The sequence below is a fragment of the Eucalyptus grandis genome, chromosome 3 (genome assembly GCF_016545825.1).
Source record: "Eucalyptus grandis isolate ANBG69807.140 chromosome 3, ASM1654582v1, whole genome shotgun sequence".
NCBI lineage: Eukaryota > Viridiplantae > Streptophyta > Magnoliopsida > Myrtales > Myrtaceae > Eucalyptus > Eucalyptus grandis.
In genome coordinates, this window is record NC_052614.1 from 46,602,917 (window position 1) to 46,623,260 (window position 20,344).

General features: G+C 38.9%; 2 protein-coding genes, 1 long non-coding RNA gene and 1 pseudogene across 4 annotated transcripts; 3 read left to right on the plus strand and 1 right to left on the minus strand.

The window, feature by feature from the left end:
* Positions 1–10: 10 nt before the first annotated feature.
* LOC104437548 lies at positions 11–8,536 on the plus strand (annotated as a pseudogene).
* A 1,469-nt stretch (positions 8,537–10,005) lies between these two features.
* On the plus strand, positions 10,006–12,603 carry LOC104437547 (UPF0481 protein At3g47200). Its single transcript, XM_010050515.3, has 2 exons — positions 10,006–10,732; positions 11,515–12,603. The coding sequence occupies exons 1-2, from the start codon at positions 10,157–10,159 to the stop codon at positions 12,442–12,444; spliced, it is 1,506 nt and encodes a 501-aa protein (XP_010048817.1). The 5' UTR covers positions 10,006–10,156; the 3' UTR covers positions 12,445–12,603.
* Positions 12,604–15,468: 2,865 nt separating this feature from the next.
* On the plus strand, positions 15,469–17,359 carry LOC120292149 (RNA polymerase II C-terminal domain phosphatase-like 4). Of its 2 annotated transcripts, none has more exons than XR_005549837.1 (3): positions 15,469–15,635; positions 16,461–16,612; positions 16,896–17,359. XR_005549837.1 is itself a non-coding variant. In XM_039310152.1 (3 exons), exons 1-3 carry the CDS (start codon positions 16,315–16,317, stop codon positions 17,053–17,055), a joined length of 315 nt encoding a protein of 104 aa, XP_039166086.1. In that variant the 5' UTR covers positions 15,962–16,314; the 3' UTR covers positions 17,056–17,359. The 2 variants fall into 2 exon arrangements, 1 of the variants encoding a protein (XP_039166086.1); XM_039310152.1 differs by lacking the exon at positions 15,469–15,635 and adding an exon at positions 15,962–16,317.
* Positions 17,360–18,525: 1,166 nt separating this feature from the next.
* On the minus strand, positions 18,526–19,600 carry LOC104437545. The gene is made up of 2 exons (XR_724417.3): positions 19,550–19,600; positions 18,526–18,877 (listed from the first exon to the last, which is right to left on the minus strand). It is a non-coding gene; the product is annotated as an uncharacterized LOC104437545 (long non-coding RNA).
* Positions 19,601–20,344: the final 744 nt, after the last annotated feature.

Below are 20,344 nucleotides of genomic sequence, written 5' to 3' on the forward strand. Positions count from 1 at the left end.
AATTGTAACCATGGGGAAGAACAGTGGAAGATTCTTCATCGTGGTGTAACTAGGAAGCTTGTTTTACCTTGTAAGTCTAATTTTTTGCTCTAGGAATGGCCATATGCTAAGTTCTGCAATCCTTCTTATTCATATGTAAAGGTTCTTAACTGCAGTCAGACAACCCAATTGGTGATTAAATAAGGTAGAGGATGAATGTCATGAGCTCGAGTGGTTTAGTTTGGCTTAACCTTTAGCATGATAGCTTATTCTTTTATTTTGACACGTGATGGAATCCTTGACATGCTTAGTGGCACAATTGTGAAGTGGCAGCAGGGGAAGTATTGATTTTAGTTATCCAGTTTTTAACTGCTGACTCGAAACCCACAAGTCTGTGTTCAGCTCTAGTTTAAAATGACAGAATAATCTTAATTATGAGTTGGCAGTTGGTTTTTAGTCACTGATCCTCTTTCGCTGCTTTACTTTTATTTTCCTCTAGGATGACCAGATAATATTGGGCATTTGCTAATGTGCAGAAACAACCATAAAGCACGATTCCTGTTCACATCCTGGTTCTTTCGGGGGAATGTGCATGCGTTGTGGCAAATCCCTTGAAGAGAAATCAGGTGTAACATTTGGCTATATACATAAAGTAAGACATCATATCCCAAAGTCGAAAGGTTCCGCCTTTTCGACATGTCTTATATAGTTTATAAGTTTTGAGAGAGGTCGGAACGGGGTGAAGAAGAAGGGAGGGTTCCTGAACTGTTTGGTAACTAGTGATTTTGAGCAGTGTTTTGCTTGTAATAGTTATTTCTTTCCTTTTAGGAAATGAATGAACAATGATAAGTTGTGGCTTAATTTCAATCGGTTCTCGTTCTAAATGGAAAAGTAGCTCTTTAATCCCTTACACGTGTCTCGTTTGCTTTGTAAAAATTTAGTTAAAACATGAAATTTATGTTTTACTGATTGCCATGTCCTATTCTGGATGGGCCGTCTTAGAACTAGCATTCAGCAATTTCTTTATTTTCCATATTAGCTAATGTGGATGCCATCTAGTGGTGATTCTTTTCCATTAGAGGATCAAAGGAGCAGACTTGTGTCAGACTATCATAAGTCCAGCACCTCGGAAGCTATTTTATATGCAAGAAGTTTCTGTTTTGCCATTGTCGGACAGTCTGGTCCAAGATGGAAAAATATGTATCAATTAGAGTTGTAAATGTTGGGAAAATATGCTTCGAATTGGGTAGAACAATGAAATAGGATCTTTAGAGTACTCGAGTCAGACTTTGAGGCGTGATATCACTTTCTTTAAGGATTTCTTTGCCCCACAACGTTGCTAATGGTCACCGGCAAATTTCCTTCAGGATACAACAAAGTCTCAAGTGAGAATACTAGATAGCAATTCTAGTATTTCTCCAGGATCTCTCGTAGGAAGCAATTAGAAACAATGGCTGTAGTTTCTCTCTAAAGAAATGAAAAAAAAAAATGGAAGAAGATATTTATTTGATCTCAAAACAAACGTACTTATATTTGTCTTTTGAATAAATGCAACTCTTCAAAAGGTTGCAAAAACAACAAAGACAACCTTTCGTGAATAAGTACGTCCCAAAGGTTATGTTGAAAAGATATATACAAAATTCGGAATTAAATAAATAAAAAATAAAAAATAAACGTAACTTTTCACGAACAGTCACACTGTTTCAACAAGATTTATAGTTAATTTTTATAGAAATAAATCCGAATTTTCTCAATAAATAAAATAATGATCGTTGGTTAATGCCAAATCTCGTCCACGTGCGCACTCACATCTTTTCGATGTGGGACAAGGCATCTCTTCATTTGTTTTATAAACAAATTACCAACAATCCCCCACTTTTGTTTATAAAACAAAAACAAAAAATAAAACGTTAGAAATATACAGCCAAAATTTCTGTGAGATTAATATACATACATAAAGGTCTCTTTCGAGTTAAACCTTTACTTAGTGCAAGTATCTCAAAGTTCTATCAAAGTGACAAGTAGCTTGGCTTTAAACTTGTACTTTTATGTAATAGAACCGGACATACCACACATACACTAACCCCTTGTTTCAGCGAGAAGTTCTATATTACTCCGCACTATTATGGCCTTGTGCTTGATCCTGTTTCATGAGCTCTCTAGAAAGCAACCATAACTTTCGTAAGAAGCGGCACCACTTCTAAGCTCATATAGGTGAAGTATCTATCATGTGTTTCTGTTATTATCAACACATTACAAATTTGTACTATACTTCTTTAAGAATTTAATTCAACCTACAAAACGTAACAGACGATATTGACTTCTCATATTAGAGCTACATTAGTATCAAACAATCACATTCAATAACTTGTTCTTACCCATTAAACCTTGTAACTAGTGATGTTCTAGAAAAAGGTCGGGTTACCATTATTGGTGATTTCAATTAAAGGGTTTTAGCCCCATTTCTTGTGAGGTCATTATTACCATGTCTCTCGGTAAAGACTTCGTCAAAGGATCGGTAAGATTATTACTTAACCTCACATAGACAATTGTTATGGTACCATCTTTAATCAATTGTCTCACATATTCATGTCTTAGACTACTATGTCTAGACTTACAATTATAGGTGCTACTATAGGCTCTTGCTAAAGTAGCCTGACTATCACAATAGATAGAAATAGGAGACATAGGACTAGGTCATAATTTGATATTTAACAACAAAATCATAGTCCATTTAGCCTCTTTCTCAAATTCTGCTAAAGCAACGATTCAAGTTTCATAGTTGAGTGAATTATGCTCATTTGTTTCTTGCTCGCCCAAGAAACAACACATTCACATAATGTAAAAATTAATCCATTAGTGGATTGTTTATCTCTCACACTTGCAATCCAACTAACATCGGTATATCTTTCTAATATAGCTGAATTATTATAGAACAATAAGATAACTCTCTAATGTTCTATATTGGATTACTAGTATTTACTCAACTTGCATATAAAAAAATAATAATATCAGGTCTAGATAATGTATCGCATACATCAAAAACCAATATTACTCACATTAAAAACTCTCCACCGGGAATCAAATGGAGTACTCATATATTTGAAAACAAGATGTTTAAATCTATACAACATCTTCTCCGTGTAATCACTTTAGCTCAAAGAATAACCCCCACTATTTTTTAATTTTAATATTTAAGATAGTATCTGCTTCTCCTAAATATTTCATTTTGAAAATGAAAGCTAGATACTTCTCAGTCTCAATGACTTCAAGTCCCCTTCGGATACCCCCACCACAAGAATATTTCATGAGGCATCCAATCAAAACTATGCATTGTCAAATTTCATGCTCAATGAAATACATACATCAAAATAGGAAACCAATGCAATTCTACTCTCTTGGCTCATTTATGCTATTCCTTAGAATCAAATCTATGAGGGGCAAGGACAGCAAATAGAATGCATTAGAACCAAACAAGGGACACCCAAAAAACCCATTAAGTATCTCCAGATTGCCTCCATAAATAGAGCATTACATATCATCCCATGCATGTAAGAACATTCTCTAAAAACTCAGTAAATGCGAGCGAATCAAGTATCGAGGTATCAAAAGTGCATAAACTGGAATTGAGAGAGGCGAAAAGAAGATACCAGCAATTCTAGCAATGGAATCAACAACATTGAATAATCCGAATCTTCTAAAAAGGTATCATTAGAGCCATACCTCATTTCTTCATCAAATTGCACGCAAGGGCAAAACCATAAATTTAACATTATCATGCTTGAAACCATTAGATAATATGATTGAATCGAATTTTCATGCCACTGCTTATGTGCTCGCATAAGCCCATAATAACATAAACATTTGTGCACATATTAATCCAGGACATCAAGCAATCAAGCCGATTCCAATTAATCCTGTGCTTGAATGCATGGCTCAAAAATACTAAAGCATGACACTAATCAAGATTAAAAGTCTAGTTCAATCACACGATACCAAATTCTATAGACACCTTCCAGTTCTAGTTCAAAATTCACACGCTTGTGTCAATCTCGTAATGCATTGCGATTGAACTCACTTTTCTTGGTCAACCGCCTACAACAATTAACAGCTCAAGCATACACATGCGTACCAATTTCTTGTTACTGAAGTCTTAAATAGGGGCATATCGCATCTCTTCAATTCTGTCATTATCCCACACATGGAATTGAACACACATGCCAAAAGATGACTAAAGACCTCAATGACAAATAATGTAGCAGTTTATGTGCTAAACATGGAGATAAAAATATCGCATACCTTAGCATATAAGCCGATAGGCAATACCTCAGTTCATTCTCAAGTAATCCTCCAAAACATCCATAAATAACCCAAAATTTAATATATACACCAAACATAACTGTAAAATTGAATGTAGCATTTCCAGTAAAACAAGCAAGTGCAAAGCGGCTCAAACTCAACTAAAATATGGATCCCGAGTAATGGAGTCCAAAGCACATGTCTTTATGCTTGGAGTATCAACTTTACAATATAAGAAAATGCACAATCACAATTTCCCGAATGCAGAACCAAAAAGTACTTTGGTGCAAGTGAAATTACCGAAAGACGAGAGGAACATCACACACCAAACTAATCCAAACTTATAATTTTTATTTATTTATTTAACTAATTGTCAAAATTAAGATTCCATCTTACAAATTACTCGTGCATCTCGAGCAAGCAATCAAATTTCATCTTACATGTTGTCCAGAATCTTAAGACATAAAATAAACAGATGAAAAATCTGTACTTCAACGTATATCATATACACTAGGGACTAATCGAAGCATTATATAAGAACCTCGGGAAGTGCATAAACCAAGACAATGCTATCACCTCTCGAGCAATTTCTTTAGAAAATAATATTATGGTGTAAAGCAAAGTTACGAAATGACAAGAACTTCATCAATGCACCACGCATACCGTAAGCAAATCAACATAGTACCGCAATTGCAAGTCTTTCGTTACTATACACAGGCGTAGAAAATTAAATTACCTGCACAAATGTCCCACGTGTAAAATCAATCCATCAAGAAACCAAAGCACTTGTGGAGTTTGAGCACTCGCAAAACGCATCCCCGCAATCTCGCAAGTAGTGCCAAGTCTAAATCTCCCACTATCATGCGCCAAAGGTGAAGCGACTTCAAGCAATCAAAAGACCGCACAATCAATCTTGGTCACCCACGGAGTCACTTACTCGCCCCAATTCTCGGGTGTCAGATTGAACTACCATTTTCACCTTGCGCTTGATCTCGTGGATCAGAGTCTCGACATCATCAATGTCGGGCACGAAGGTGAGAGATGGTTGATCCTCTGGAAAAATTGTTGGAAAAATTTGTTAGCCATCCCCAGTGAGCCGCAAGCACTCAACATGCTTTGCATGGTGTACCCATCCAGCGCAACATGTATGTAAGGCATTGCCTGTATAAATCTCGGCAAATTTGAGGAGGCCTTTAAGTTGCTTTTGCCGCAACCGGCCTTCGATTTAGGGAACTGCATGGAGATAGATCCTAAACCGCCACAAGCCCCACATCTTTAGAAGCGGGATTTTCATCCTCGTCTTTGCCGCCGGACTCACACAAAGACCGAGACGAACCGAGGTAATCAGTGCCGACATCATTGCGAGTTGAATACAGAGACGATAATTTTCGATGGCGATTGTGAGTATGGCGAAGCGTCGTGGTAATTCGCTGGGGAGATCGTCTCTGACCGGTGCGTGCCGTTGCGGGTGTGATCTTATTCTGCTTTGGCGTTTTTCCTCGACTTCTCCTGCGTAAACTTTGAAGTCCAGGCCACGTCCGCCACATTGGATGGAGAGGTCTACACGCATATAATGATTCTGGATTTGTCTTTAACTTCAAGGTGGCAGAGGCGGCGGAGAAGATCAAGCAAATAATAATAATCTGCAGTCCATCCATCCCATTTCCAATTTCTGAGAGGCATGTTGCGATGGGCAAAAGAAGAGGAAGATTCAGGATTCATGGACGACATCCCGAGGACCGCTGATGATGAGCCACCACGGGCTGGTACTTCCTCCGACTCTGACTTCATTGTTACACAAATAAATCCTTAAAATTGTTGGGAAAATATGCTTCGAATTGGGTAGAACAATGAAGTCGGATCTTTAGAGTACTCGAGTCAGACTTTGAGGCGTGATATCACTTTCTTTAATGATTTATTTGCCCCACAACGTTGCTAATGGTCACCGGCAAATTTCCTTCAGGATACAACAAAGTCTCAAGTGAGAATACTAGATAGCAATTCTAGTATTTCTGTCTCAAGTGAGAATACTAGATAGCAATTCTAGTATTTCTCCAGGATCTCTCATAGGAAGCAATTAGAAACAATGGCTGTAGTTTCTCTCTAAAGAAATGAAAAAAAAAAAATGGAAGAAGATATTTATTTGATCTCAAAACAAACGTACTTATATTTGTCTTTTGAAAAATGCAACTCTTCAAAAGGTTGCAAAAACAACAAAGACAACCTTTCGTGAATAAGTACGTCCCAAAGGTTATGTTGAAAAGATATATACAAAATTCGGAATTAAATAAATAAAAATAAAAAATAAACGTAACTTTTCACGAACAATCGCACTGTTTCAACAAGATTTATAGTTAATTTTTATAGAAATAAACGAATTTTCTCAATAAATAAAATAATGATCGTTGGTTAATGCCAAATCTCGTCCACGTGCGCACTCACATCTTTTCGATGTGGGACAAGGCATCTCTTCATTTGTTTTATAAACAAATTACCAACAGTAAAATCATCTTGAATCATGGATCAAGATGTTCATTTCTCTGAAATGGCTCAGGGGATGGCCATTACATTCTCTTTTCTGCAGAAGGAAATGTTTGATTTTTGGTTTGTCATTTATGTTTAGCTTTTACCATTTTTATTTTAGATGGGTATGATGTATTAGTACTTGTATATGCAGGGTTTATGGCTTGCTAATGATGAGATTGCTTGATTGCAGAAGACAGATATGAAAAATTTACTACGTTACAAAAAGCTTTACTTGATCCTTGACTTAGATCATACACTCCTTAATTCAACTTCACTTGCCCATATTAGTTCAGAGGAGGAACAACTGAGAGGCAAAGTAGATTCTCGGGAAGGTATACCCTTTCGTGCCAGTTTGGATTCTGTTTGGACTGTGAATTTTCGTTTTATGTGGTGCCACAAGCCATATTACAAGTTTCCTTGTGTCTTATTTTCTTGTTTATATTCTGGGCACATTTCTAAGTCCTGGTTCCTGTCTTGATTGTTGGATTTACTCTTACATTTAATGGGCAGACGTCTCTAAAGGCAGCCTCTTCATCTTGGAGCATATGCATACAATGACCAAGTTGAGACCCTTTGTGCGGACCTTCTTAAAGGAAGCTAGTGAAATGTTCGAGATGTATATATACACAACGGGCGATTGATCCTACGCCCTGGAAATGGCTAAGCTACTTGACCCCAAAAGAGAGTACTTCCATGAAAGAGTGATCTCCCGAGATGATGGTACCCAAAGACAACAAAAAGGACTTGATGTGGTGCTGGGCCAAGAAAGTTATGTACTGATATTAGATGATACAGAGAAGGTAAATGGATTTCAAAATAACTCCCAAACAGATTCTTACATGGTTGCTCTCAAAGTTTTTTATTTTATTATTATTTTTTTTTAATGAAGGCGATCATGATTTGTCTTTTAAATTCCCAAGGTAAATTTTGGATGTGGTTTTTACACTATTAGTGTTTGGTTTTGTTTTGCTTGTCTATTATCCTTTTCTTTCTGTCAGGAGTTTAATATTAGTCTGTGTTTTCATTTTTGGGATCGGGTCGCATGAGAATTATTGTTCAGTTTTGTTGTGCTTCCCTTTCTTGTTTTTTTTTTTTTTTTGGGGGTTGGGTTTGAAAATTTCGCATACATGTGGTTGGCTGTATGAAGAATGATTCCACTGCTCTACTACTTTTCTGTAAATTTAGCAATGCTTATGCTTTCAGGTGTTTTTGTTCTATCAAGAAATCAAAGAATATACGTACAACATGTCACAATCCCATGTTTCATGCTGTATTGGCTGTCTCTGATTTGATTGATAATTTTAAATCCTGAATTAAACGTGGGGTTCTCAGTTAGTTTTTGGCTTCAATAAATGACATTGTCATTGGCTTTTTATGCCCCAAACACCATGTGGATTTTGAAGTAAAAAGCCATATTTCGGAAGCAGGAAATTTAGCTAGGTAGAGGAGTATTTGTTCCTTATGACGGAATCTCTCTATAGTTATTTTGAGTCACCCTTTTAAATATATGAATTCTCCTGTTATTTTAGGCATGGACAAAGAACAAGGACAATTTGATACTGATGGAAAGATATCATTACTTTGCTTCAAGCTGTCAACAATTTGGATTCTCTTGTAGATCACTTTCTGAGATGAAAGCGAGGGTGATGGAGCCCTTGCCACTGTTATTGGAGTCCTCAAAAGGGTTCCACACCATATTTTTTCATGTATGCTCCCTTCTCTAACTTTATAAGAACTTTGTAACCTTAGTCCTCAAACGAGTTATTATCTATGTAAGTTAACAAAAAACACAATTAAACATTGATAAGGCGCTCAAATGAGAGTTGATAATCCAAAACTAGTTGGTAATTTTATCTAATAGAAGTGGGTAAGTGAATCTTATTTAGGTTGGTAATTGCATTTGAGATTATTAAAATATTTGAAGCGCCATGAGTTATGGAAATGAAAATTGATAATTTGCAAATTACTTAAAACGTTCATAATTTTATAAAAATATTGATAACTAGTTAACAAGGTATTCGAAAAAGTTATTGTCCGTCATTTTTTACCCTGATTAACACAAATTAAAATTTAATGGCATGGAAAAGATCCTCCAATTAAGCCATGAAGCATGGATTTCTACAATAAATATAGCAATTTCTTGATTTAGCCTTTTAAAATGGGTTTCTATAAGTACATTTTTTGGTGGATGAAGTGGGATCGCATGCAAATTAAATTTGCAGTACTTAGATTTTTTTTGTCTTATTGGTAATGGTTAATATCCTAAAAACCCCAAACTAATACATTGCAATAAATTTACCTCAAATTAATTTTTTGACGGCAAAAAACTCAAAACTAGTACACATGTGATAAATTTATCAAAAACTATTTCTTTTACCATCAAAAACCCCAAATGAATTTTTTTACCATAAAAAAATCCTAAACTGGTATGTTTGTAATAAATTTACCTTCAATTAACTTTCGTCAAATTTTACCCCTAAATTAGCTGATGTGGATGACACATTGTGACATAGTATGATGATGCGGCAAGTCCATGTAGGGTAAATATAATCTGTGACAAATTTAACGATATTTTTTTGATAAATTTAATGGCACAACCGTGATAAATTTGAGATTTTTCTTTGCATTAATCTTGTGGATTTTCACGTAGACTTGGCACATTACCCTATGTGTCATCCCCGTGAGCAAATTAATGGTAAAATTTGATAGAAATTAACAGGGGTTAAATTTGTCACAAATATATAAATTTAGGTTTTTTCGTAGTCAAAAAGTTAATTTGGGATAAATTTATAGTGGATTTATTAATTTGAGATTTTTAATGATAAAAAATTAGTTTTAGGTAAATTTATCGCGGGTGTATCAGTTTGGAATTTTTGATAGTTAAAAAATTAGTTTTTGATAGATTTGTCATCAGTTCAAGATAAATTTGTCATCGGTTTGGAAATTTTTAATGTATTAACCCTATTGGTACCGTTTGTGTGTGAACATATATCATGTATATATCCTTTGACACCCTCTCCTATTTTCAATTGCAAACACAATTCTTGGTGAAAGAAGCCAGCACGCATGTAAGCAGATTTCGTAGTAGCGAAGATCTTTCGTTCCTTTCTTGTGCTTTAGGTAAAGTGGTGCGCGCGCGGGGCCCCGCCTCTGTCTCCCTCTCTCTCCACCCCTTTTTACTCGCCTGAACACTCGACTGCCATTCTCTGAAGCAAAAGCCCCACTAATATTTAATGTCTCCAACGCTTGCATATGTGTCTTGAGGAATTAAAGTTTCATCTCGACTCATACGCATACCTTTGATTCCGCCTGAAGTTTCTTCGTTTCTTTGGGGCTTTATATTCTTTCCACAATGGCTCTGGGCGATAACGAAAACCATCAATCTCCAGAGAGGGTCATCGAAATCAAGAATTGCCTCGACGGAGGGCTCGCTCCTGATGCGAAGAGTCCATGGACCATCGGTAAAGTCCCTGGGAAGTGGAGTCGTGTTCACGATTCCGCATTCCATGGAGAAATGGTAGATATCGGTCCCTTCGACATATATTATTATCGAGAGAGATCCCATATCCATCGACCCAGCTTCCATAGCGATCTCCCAGTCGGTAGAGATCTCAAGATGCGGTTTCTATTACGCCTTCTGGGAGGCAAGTTGGAGCGTAGGGGAAGGGACGGAGATGTGTCGAGGACAACCGAGGGGCAGAGAGCGTCCGATGGCTGCGAACGTGATGAACACGATGATGGCGGTCGGATGGCCATGCTTTTGGATCACCTTGCGGAAGCCATGCAGATATTGGAGCAAAAAACGAGGGCCTGCTACTCCGAGAGTTTTGATGTCCTAAGCAGCGAGGAATTCGCGGAGATGATGGTGGTCGATGGTTGCTTCGTGGTTGAACTATTGCGCCTTTACCACCAGCGTTTCAACCCCCAGGTAGTGCCGTATTTAAATATTAAACAATGTCCTTAATTTATTAGATTTTAACTTTTTTGAGTAAATTAATTGTGGTCTATGACCCTATCTACAACTTCTTGTCTTGTCCACCGATCCAAAAGAATTTTCCATTAGAAGGACGTGATAACCATTCTAGCCAAAAATTAATTTATGGAATAGAAATTAATTTATGGAAGAGAAATAGATTTTTTTATTTTTATTTCTAGATGAGTTTCTAAGCAAAAATACATGATTGATAATGGTACAAAATTTCTACTCTAAAAATAGGAATTCGTTTGATAACGACATAAAATTTCTCCATTTTGGACGACGGCGACCGATAGCTGGCGACCGGTGGTGGTGATGGTGGCCAACAACCAGGGTGGCAACGATCGACGGAAGGTGGTCGGCAACTAACAGTGGCCAGCAGCGAACAACAGACGGTGGTCAATGGCAACGAATGGATGACCGGTTCATAACAGGACGAATGATGAGAATAAACTTTATTTCTTATTTTTGTTTCAAAAATAGAAAAGTAAATTTTTTATTTTTGATTTCTATTCCAAACCTATTTCTGAAACAAAAATATATTTTAGAAATAGAAAAAGAGAAATAATTTTATCAAACGGATTTCTATTTTAGAAACAAATCGGAGTAGAAAAATTGTTTCTGAAACAGAAATTTTGATTTGTCATACACCCCTTAAAATGCAGGCCAAGTTAGGCATCGATCTAACTTCCGTTACCCTTTTAGCTTACATCATTGGTCGTTTTTGCTTGCAGTCACCTGGGGTGGCAACTGAGTACGATCCGATTTTCACCAACCCCTGGACTCTAACAGCCCTTCGACGCGACCTCCTACTGCTTGAGAACCAACTCCCTTTCTTCGTTCTTGAGAAACTGTACGAGCTAATCAACAAGAAGAACGAGATTGATCATCAACACGCTGTGCCGCTGGAAGTACTCGCAGTCACCTTCTTCGACCCGCTGTTACCCCAGCACAATGCTGCATCTAAGTTGGACACCAACAAACCCAAGGCTCATCTGCTCGATGTTTTCCGCTCTACCTTCCTCAAATCGGTGAGTGAGAAAGTCCTCAAGAAGGGAAAGAGTGAAGTCGAGTCGCGGTTGAATCCCAATGGCAGTATGAGGGGCCTTGTCCGACACTTCGCATCGGAGCTCCAAGAGGCGGGCATGCAATTCAAGAAGCGGAAGGGTCACGACTTACTGGACATTGAGTTCGATCACAACACCCTACGGGTCCCTCAGTTGTCCATCGACGACAATACCATCTCTCTCCTTTTGAATTTCGTTGCGTACGAAATGAGCGTCCAACACCCCGAGCCCTTCTTCACGAATTATCTAATGTTCTGGGACAGTTTGATCAATAGCCCCAGGGACATTCAGATCTTCCGCAAGCACGGGATCATCAATCACCTGGGAAGCGAAAACGAGGTGGCGGAACTGTTTGTGAAGTGTAGAGAGCTCATTTACGATCTCGATATGGGCTACTTGTACAACGAAATCAAGGAGGTGAATGAGTATTGCGAGCAGTACTACAAAAGCAAGTACAGCGTCTGGTGGAGAAGCCTCATCCGCGAACGTTTCAGTAGTCCGTGGACATGCCTCTCTCTCTTTGCTGCCATTATCCTCTTGCTGCTTACCCTCCTCCAGACGTTTTACACGGTGTACGCTTACTATCGGCCGCATTAAGCTTTGTGCCTGTCATTCTATGACAGCAGGTGTTATTAGCTAATGGCTTTCTTTTTGCATTTGATGTCCAGTATTTGTCTCCGTCTTGGTTGCGTAGTGGCTTTACTTGATGGAAATTGTATTGTTGCTAAATTTTAAAATTTCAGATTGTTGTGGTGTTGAATTCATTTTGGAACTTTTTCTTGTGCATAATTTGGTTCAATGGGCATGAAAGATATGCATTTGGGATTTCTCTAAGCAGTGGGTAGGACACTGAAAACATTTTGTGTGCAGGTGGTGCGAGGTTGGCCTTGCCCTGGCCTGGTGAGGCCGAGCCTCGCTGATGGATGGGCAAGGCTCTCCTCGTAATCCTCGCCCAACCATCGGCAAGGCTCGGTCTCGCCCAACTCTAGTGAGGCCAAGGCTCACTCTAGCTTGACGAGGCCAAGGCTCTGGTGAGCTCACTAGCGATTGGCCACAAAGAAGGAGGAAGAAGAAAAAGAAAGAGAAAAGAGAAAAATATAGTAAAAGTATTAAAATTTTTTAAAAAAATTAAGAATCCTATCAAACACATTTTTGTTCCGAAAATAAAAAATTTGTGCAGTTATTAAACATATTTTTTTGTTCATAAATTGTTCCCACGAACAAAATCAGAAAAAATCATTCCCGATAAAAAAATTATTCTAAGGAACATAATAATTACCAAACGCACCCTACATCTCCATTTATACATTTTCCATGCTCCCCTTCAATCTTGGGCGGTGTGTCGATGATGAATTTTGTATTTAACGCAATTATTGTTTTCTTCATGGCACCGAACCTTGTTTGTCAATGACTGTGGAGTCTCAGTTCGTCATAAGCTTGTGTCTCAAATGCAACGGGGAAGGCTAATTTACACTGGATATGCCATAAATGTGATATTTAAGTATAGGATTAGTGGTAAAAGAGTTCTTATAGGAAAAGCATTATTCCCTATATTTAGGCGATGGTTGAGATTTTATGATAATCATTCTCATTGAAGGGATTAAATTATTCTTCAAATACCGAATCTGTTGGAAAGGCGGGTCATTGCCACTTTTGGATCAACCAATGACGGACCAATAACCTATCAAAAAGTCAGTCTGATTTTTGTTTGTTGGCTTCCTAGCTTTTGTGTTTCTTGCTGGCGCCCTCGAGCTTTTTTATCAGATCCCCGTCACTCTTGCTCCTTTGTTAAGAGTGCTTGTTTGGATCCGATCTTTTGTACTTTTGTCCATTCTCATTAATATTATTACCTTCACCAAAAAAAAAAAAAAAAAAAAGCAGTCTGATCTTAGTCCATTCGTCACGCATTACTTTGCCCTTTTATTTTTATGCTCCTTATTTCTTGTGTTGACACTCAGAAATTTTTGGTTTTTTAGTTTTACCATTCACTAAGTGAGAAAATTAGGAATTGAATTTTACCTCTAAACAAAATTATCAATATTATCATAATTCAACACCGCATCGCATTTAGGCACTAGGAACAATTTTCATTTAGTAATAACATATCCACATTAAATAAATTTCACAAGTTATATGGAAATTGGCCTAATATGCTAAAGGGACTTGGACTTAAGAAAAAAAAGCTATGCTGTAAACTTATCGAAACCTTCAAGAGTTCCCTCACTTTGGCAAAATGCCCCGAGTTCTAAATTTTTTTAGGGTCAAACCCGAGTTTTATATATATATATATTTGGGTCAAACTTGAGTTCTAAATTAGGAAAGTGAATTTTTAAAAATGTTGGAAATCAATATTACATAGAGATCTTGAGAATAGAGTGGGGAGAAAAAATTATACTTTAGAATTAGGGAGCCCTTCGGGTGGGAGGGTAGATTCCATCGCATCAAGTAAGGGGTGTTTGAGGAATTGGTAGACTAATATAGAAGCCGAACATGCGGATGAAGGTGAAGGGTTGGGTAAAACCCTACTGCAAGTTCGACCTGTGTACTTCAGTATCTCTCAACCGACTTGTCGACCTTATATCCTCAGTTGAGACTCTCTCTCTCTCGTGTCCTCATTGCGCTACCTTCCATCCCAAGCCAATCATCCTCATCCCGTCGGTGGAGGGAGGACTACTGGGTCAAGATCGCGATTGAGCTTCGCCACTGCTGACTCCTCTGTCACGGTGTCATTCTTCCTCTGGGGTTCCTTCGTCGTGCAACCAAGCCGTCGTCCGATTGCTGCCAAGTCTTCTAGTGATCGGACCAGACGAGTTTCCCATCACCGGTGCTCCATCTTGTGCGGCGCTTCCTTTCCCCGTTCCTTGGTCCCCACCGTGGCCGGTTCTCGGCGTGAGAGCATCGGCAGTATCCCCATTGCTGAAGGATACCTATCAGCAAACCTCATTCCGGCTCACTGACACTTTGACGTCCTGGTCCGTGGGCCACCATCTTTGTCGTTCTTCCATCCAAGGCATAACTTTTAATTCGAATAGGTTAAACTTTACCCTTGATTATTATATTGAATGTTCAAGATTAAAAGATGGATTCATTAGGGTCACCCGCGTAAAGAACCAATCTTTAAGTTGTAAATCCAATCTTAACCTCAATTCGAGAAATTAATAATATCGATTGATTTCCATTCCATATTAAAAATTAAGTATTTAATTTATTCTTTAGTTTTTCATGCTTTTACTTCATTTCTTTAATTTTCAACCACTACCGTCTGAACATCATGTCGCTATCGAGGGTCCTTACATTACATAAGTCCTATGCTTCGGTCAATTAAAAGAATGACTCGATAATGTAACGAATTTGAAAATACCATCGAATGTGATCAAGTCTATCATGATTTTTTATCATCCTATTTCTCGACCTCACTCAGTTGATTGGAGGGAGCCAAGATGAAAATGAAAATTCAAGATGGAAAATCAATAATCATATATTTTCATGTTAATTATACTATATCCAAGTATATTACTGAAATTTAATATGTTCCACATTCCCTAAGAAGTGCGCAGTAATTTCTGGAACCCGAGACCGTACTTTTTGGGTCAAACCGGTATCGTCGTCCGTTGGTTTCAATTTCCGCCCTCAATTGAAGCCCTAATTCTCTCATCCGCGACGAGTTAACCGCCTTTTGCTCGCAGAACCGGCGCCGGACCTCGCCGGCCCGCCGGCGCCGCCGGCGCCGCCGCCGCCGCCGCCGTCTCGGCGCCGACTCCTCTCCGTCGCACCACCGACACCTGAAGGTGCCCTCCTCTCTCCCTGGACTCCGTTTAAGCGTGAACAGTGTCGAGTGGACAGTGGGGCATGGTCTCGTCGGTCCGCCTCGGAGATTCTTGTCGAATTTTTGGGTGGGGAACTGCGATCGATAGGGATTGAATATCCGGAGGAGTTATCGCTAGATTTTCCTCACATGAGGCAAGAGGTGTAGGAAGATCTTGTCTTGTAGGATTTGATAGAGGGGCGTGCGCTATTACACTTCAAGAAAATTCTATGATGGCTTCTCATATGTGGTGCTTATTTGTTTTCTTGTTTTTGTTTCTGGTTTTTGTTGCTGGATATTCAATATTAGTGGAAAATACAGGTGGATTTAGACAAGATTTGGGGAATTGTCTGTAATTCTTTGTGAGGGAGCATTTCCTTGCCCTGTGAGGGCGGTGTGGGGATGGGGACACGGCAGATTGCCCTGCAATGCACGGGTCGCTGGAGCGGCAGTGGCGGGGCAAACCTTTGCCCCAACACATTTATTGGCATTTATCTTCGTGTGGGTGGAAAGTGCTGACTGTGTTCACCATTTTGACTGATTGGTGTATATGGATCAAGGCTTTGACCTAGTGGCAGTGTATCCTAATTGAGGTCTGAAGGGTCTTCTATCCCGTTCTTAGCTTCCCCCTTCCCAACCTGAGCTTGCAAAAAGGGTGTCTAATGGTCCTGATCTGGTGACTTCTGTTTTTGATTCGATGACTGTTATTTCCACCTTGCTTTGTTGCTTCCATATTCATCTTCTCCAAAATGGGCATTCAGTATTCGAAATTTGATATGGTTTGTATATCGAATGTATCCTGCTTCAGATGAGTCTTGTGACGGATTCACCAGTGCATTCATCTAGCAGCGATGACTTCGCATCCTACCTCGATGCACAGTTAGGTTCTGGTTCTACTGGTACATCTGGTTCATCGGCTGATGACGAAACTGACAACGAGAGTGATCATGAAAGCGAAAGGTATTGTCCGATGATAGTTTTGATGTCTGCAGTGAACAGTTCATACCAATTTTAGAATGGTTATGTGGCATTGTCCAATTCTGGTGTCTATAGTTTTCTGGTCTTCTATCTGTAACTTTTGGATTTTATGTCTACACGAAATCAGCTCTCTTAATTTGAATGCGCAACCGTGTCAGAGTTCAATGATATTGGATCTTTTTCATCTTTTTGTTATACCTATATTTTATCAACAGGGCAGGTGCCTTGGCTTCCATCGAGTTTTAACTAACAAGTTTGTTGCCAGGATAAAGAGGCTCAAGGCAAAGAAACTGGAAATTTTGGAGGAACCTGAGGGGTCAACTTCACGTGAATATTCAGAACAAATTGTAGATTCAGAACAAATTATATGTAAGAAGTCCTCCAGACTAAATGTGTATCCATGTCAGTTTCTTTTATTCCTGTGACAATGGTCTTTAGAGGGTAGGAAATTCTTGATCTCAGCCTACTTAAGATACATCACACAATTATTAGTCGATTTCTAGTTCAAGAATTTTGTGAATGAGCTTCTGCCTTGAATGCGAAGCTTTGGTTGGTTCTGGAGGAAGAAATGTCCTTTACCTAGCTTTGTCTCAGGTGTAGGCTGTGCTTAGTTCATTTTTAATTTACATACAGGTGTCGCTACTTTTGGCCTGTGACATAGGTGTATTAGCTTAACAATGTGGATAATGTGTGTGGATGTTATCAAGCACAGCTCTTTCTTATTGTTAACTTTAATCGTGCACAATGTTATGTAATGGAAAGATGCATTTACCTGGTTAGATATATGAAAACAGTAGGAAACTCTATATAGGAAAGTAGAAAGCCCACCAAAGATGGACTCTGCATGCAGCTCTTGGAAGAACAACCTTTATCACATCAATCTCCCTCATTCATATAGATGTTTGGGTATTTTTTATGCGAAGGTCTAAAAAACTTGTTATGATTGACATTCTAAACAGGTTGATACTGGTAAATTGCTTCTAATTTAGAATGAGATGAGTCTGATGCTGTTCTTAGCTTAGGTATCTTAAGAAGGACGTAAAGAGTTAGAAATTTTGTGATATAATTAGGGGTGTAAACGGTTCGGTTCGGTTTGGTTTTTTTGAAAAACCGAACCGAACCGAACCGTTAGAGAAAATTTCTGAACTGAACGGTTTTTCGGTTTTCAAATTTTGGGTTTTTTTTTTTTTTTTTTTTTTTTTTTTTTTTTTTTTCGGGACGGCTTACCTTCTATATAAGCTCCAGAAGCATTGATTGATGTTCTCTCTAGTTTTTGTGCTATATTCAAGAAACGAACATCTATGTTTTGCATTGCTTCCAATCTAGTTGGGTTTCAAAAGGAAGCAAAAGCTTCACTTTTGACTTTTTGGGTTTCATGGGCAACTGGTCTGGATAAAAAACTGCCCTACTTTTAGCTTTTCCAATCTTAATTTGTTCCCAGAAGGAATATTTGGTCCTACATGTAGTGTAGCGATTTGAAGTGTTTTTTTTTTACACTAGTGATTCGTAAATACAGCCATAAGCATATGAAATCGTGATAAAGTATGCTAACAACTTATCTTTTTATCTGAATGTTCTACTATAGTCTTTATGCCTCACATCACATTTCACTCAGCAAGTATACCCATTTAGTCTAGGAAATTGTCCTTCTCCAAGGACAAGAGAATCAAGACCTGCTAAGACTTCAAAAAGATGCTGTGTAGCATCCCCATTGTACAACAAAAATCGATGTTGACAAAGCTCTGAAACAGGAATTCTGTTCACCAAAGAAGAAGAGAAAAAGAAGAAAGAATCTCGGATTAACAAGAACTCAAAGGAAACTAGTGCTTTTCATCCATAAAATAAGTATCATAGGGCAATTAATTATTGCAAGAATCCAAATTATAGTCATGCCAAGGAGCAAAAGTAAATCACATTAGACATCCATTCAGTCACTTCTTTAACCCCACGATGCTAAGACAAAGCGACAACATATATCTCCATTATATTACAACCGTTTCTTCTATATGATTCAAACTACAGAGTTCTCCAATGGCTCAAGGCCATTCTGCCTCGGGAATGGCAAGTTTCTCACGCATCTCCACAGGAGTTGTGTGCATGCTAAGCCCAATAACCACAATCTTTGCTCCTTTCTTTTGTATACCCCGACCAAAACAATTAAAATAAAATTGCTCCTGAGGTTCCTCCAATCCCGGCTTCGTCGGCTTCATAGCATAAGCCATCTTCACTCCTCTTGGTAACTTAACGCTGCAAATCAAAATGAAGTCACATTACATCGAGGCAATAACATAAAATTAAACAGCTTCACTTCCCTTCCGTTCGCCAGACTCCACCCAACCAATCATCGCTTCGAAAGACTTGGATTAAAGTGAACAGAACTGATCTATGAGAAATACTTCCGTCCATTTGGGCAAAAAGAGGAAGCAACCGATGCTACTACAAAACAACTAAATAATTCCCCGAGCCCACAAATCGCTTCCTCCCAACCGGATACAAACGGGCGGACACTTCACATCTTTCCTCTCCGACCATCTAATCTCCTTCAAAGCGTGAAAAAGAAAGGACCCTTTAGTCCATCAACAAGCTCAATTCCAGCCAACGCATGCTTCCCTACGAAAATAAGATCCGACCCGGTGTAATTTTGTCCCTTCAACTACAAGATCGAGACACCAACACCACCGACCGAGATCCGACACCATTCGCAAACCACAAGGACGTCAATCCGCACAAAAAAAAAAAATCGCATCTTTCGAAGTCCAAGCATCGGCAAAACCGAAACAGGTGAACCGAAAACTACCAAACAAAGCCGGGCACATCGAGCTAGAGATGCGATAGTAAAAACCGGAACCTCGAGGATGACGACCCATGATCGCAGGAAGCGATGGATGAGAAGAGGTGAACTCAAAAGAGAGGAGGTACCTTCGATGGCTCGAGAGAGAGAAGGAGAGGAAGAGGGCGAGGAAGCGGCGGCGGCGGAGTAGGAATTGGAGGTGGACGACTCGGACAGGGAGGTGGCGAGGGGCTTTTATATGGCTATTGCTGTCCCTACCGCCGTCGCCGTTGCAGTCGTCGTCCCTGCCGCCGTCGCCGTTGCACCTCCAAGCCGACCAAGAGGAGACACGAGACGAGAGGAGAGGGCCAGAGTCGAGACAGAATAAAACCTAGAGTCGGGACCGACGGGACGGGAGAGAATAAACCGAACCGATAAAAGAGATTTTATCGGTTCATGGTTCCGTTCGGTTCGGTTAACCGATAAAAACCGAACCGATAAAAGATATTTCGGTTCGGTTCGGTTTTCGGTTCGGTTCTTGACACCCCTAGATATAATGTATTAACTAGGACCTCTAATATGCTAGCTTACTATTGACTCGACAGTTGACACTTTCATTTACTTATAAGAAAAGTGGCTTGGCAATTTCATGTATGGGCCTGAAGAGTTGAGTTTAATAGGTCGCCTGAATTCGAATTATAATGATCGTGGAGATATGCTCACATGCTCTTGTGCGCATGAGCCCATACACAATTAAGGTGACCACATACATATAGATGAATAGAACATCGTTTGCTGAACTTGCAGCCTAATGACCTGTCAACATTATATTTAACTTTAGAATGCATTAATTGTAACCATGGGGAAGAACAGTGGAAGATTCTTCATTGTGGTGTAACTAGGAAGATTGTTTTACCTTGCAAGTCTAATTTTTTGCTCTAGGA

Coding starts and splice junctions, on each gene's coding strand:
- LOC120292149 (XM_039310152.1), top strand. Junction 16,613..16,895: donor AGTGATCATGAAAGCGAAAG/GTATTGTCCGAT, acceptor GTTTGTTGCCAG/GATAAAGAGGCTCAAGGCAA.
- LOC104437547 (XM_010050515.3), top strand. CDS start 10,157: ATGGCTCTGGGCGATAACGAAAACCATCAATCTCCAGAGAGGGTCATC. Junction 10,733..11,514: donor ACCAGCGTTTCAACCCCCAG/GTAGTGCCGTAT, acceptor TTTTGCTTGCAG/TCACCTGGGGTGGCAACTGA.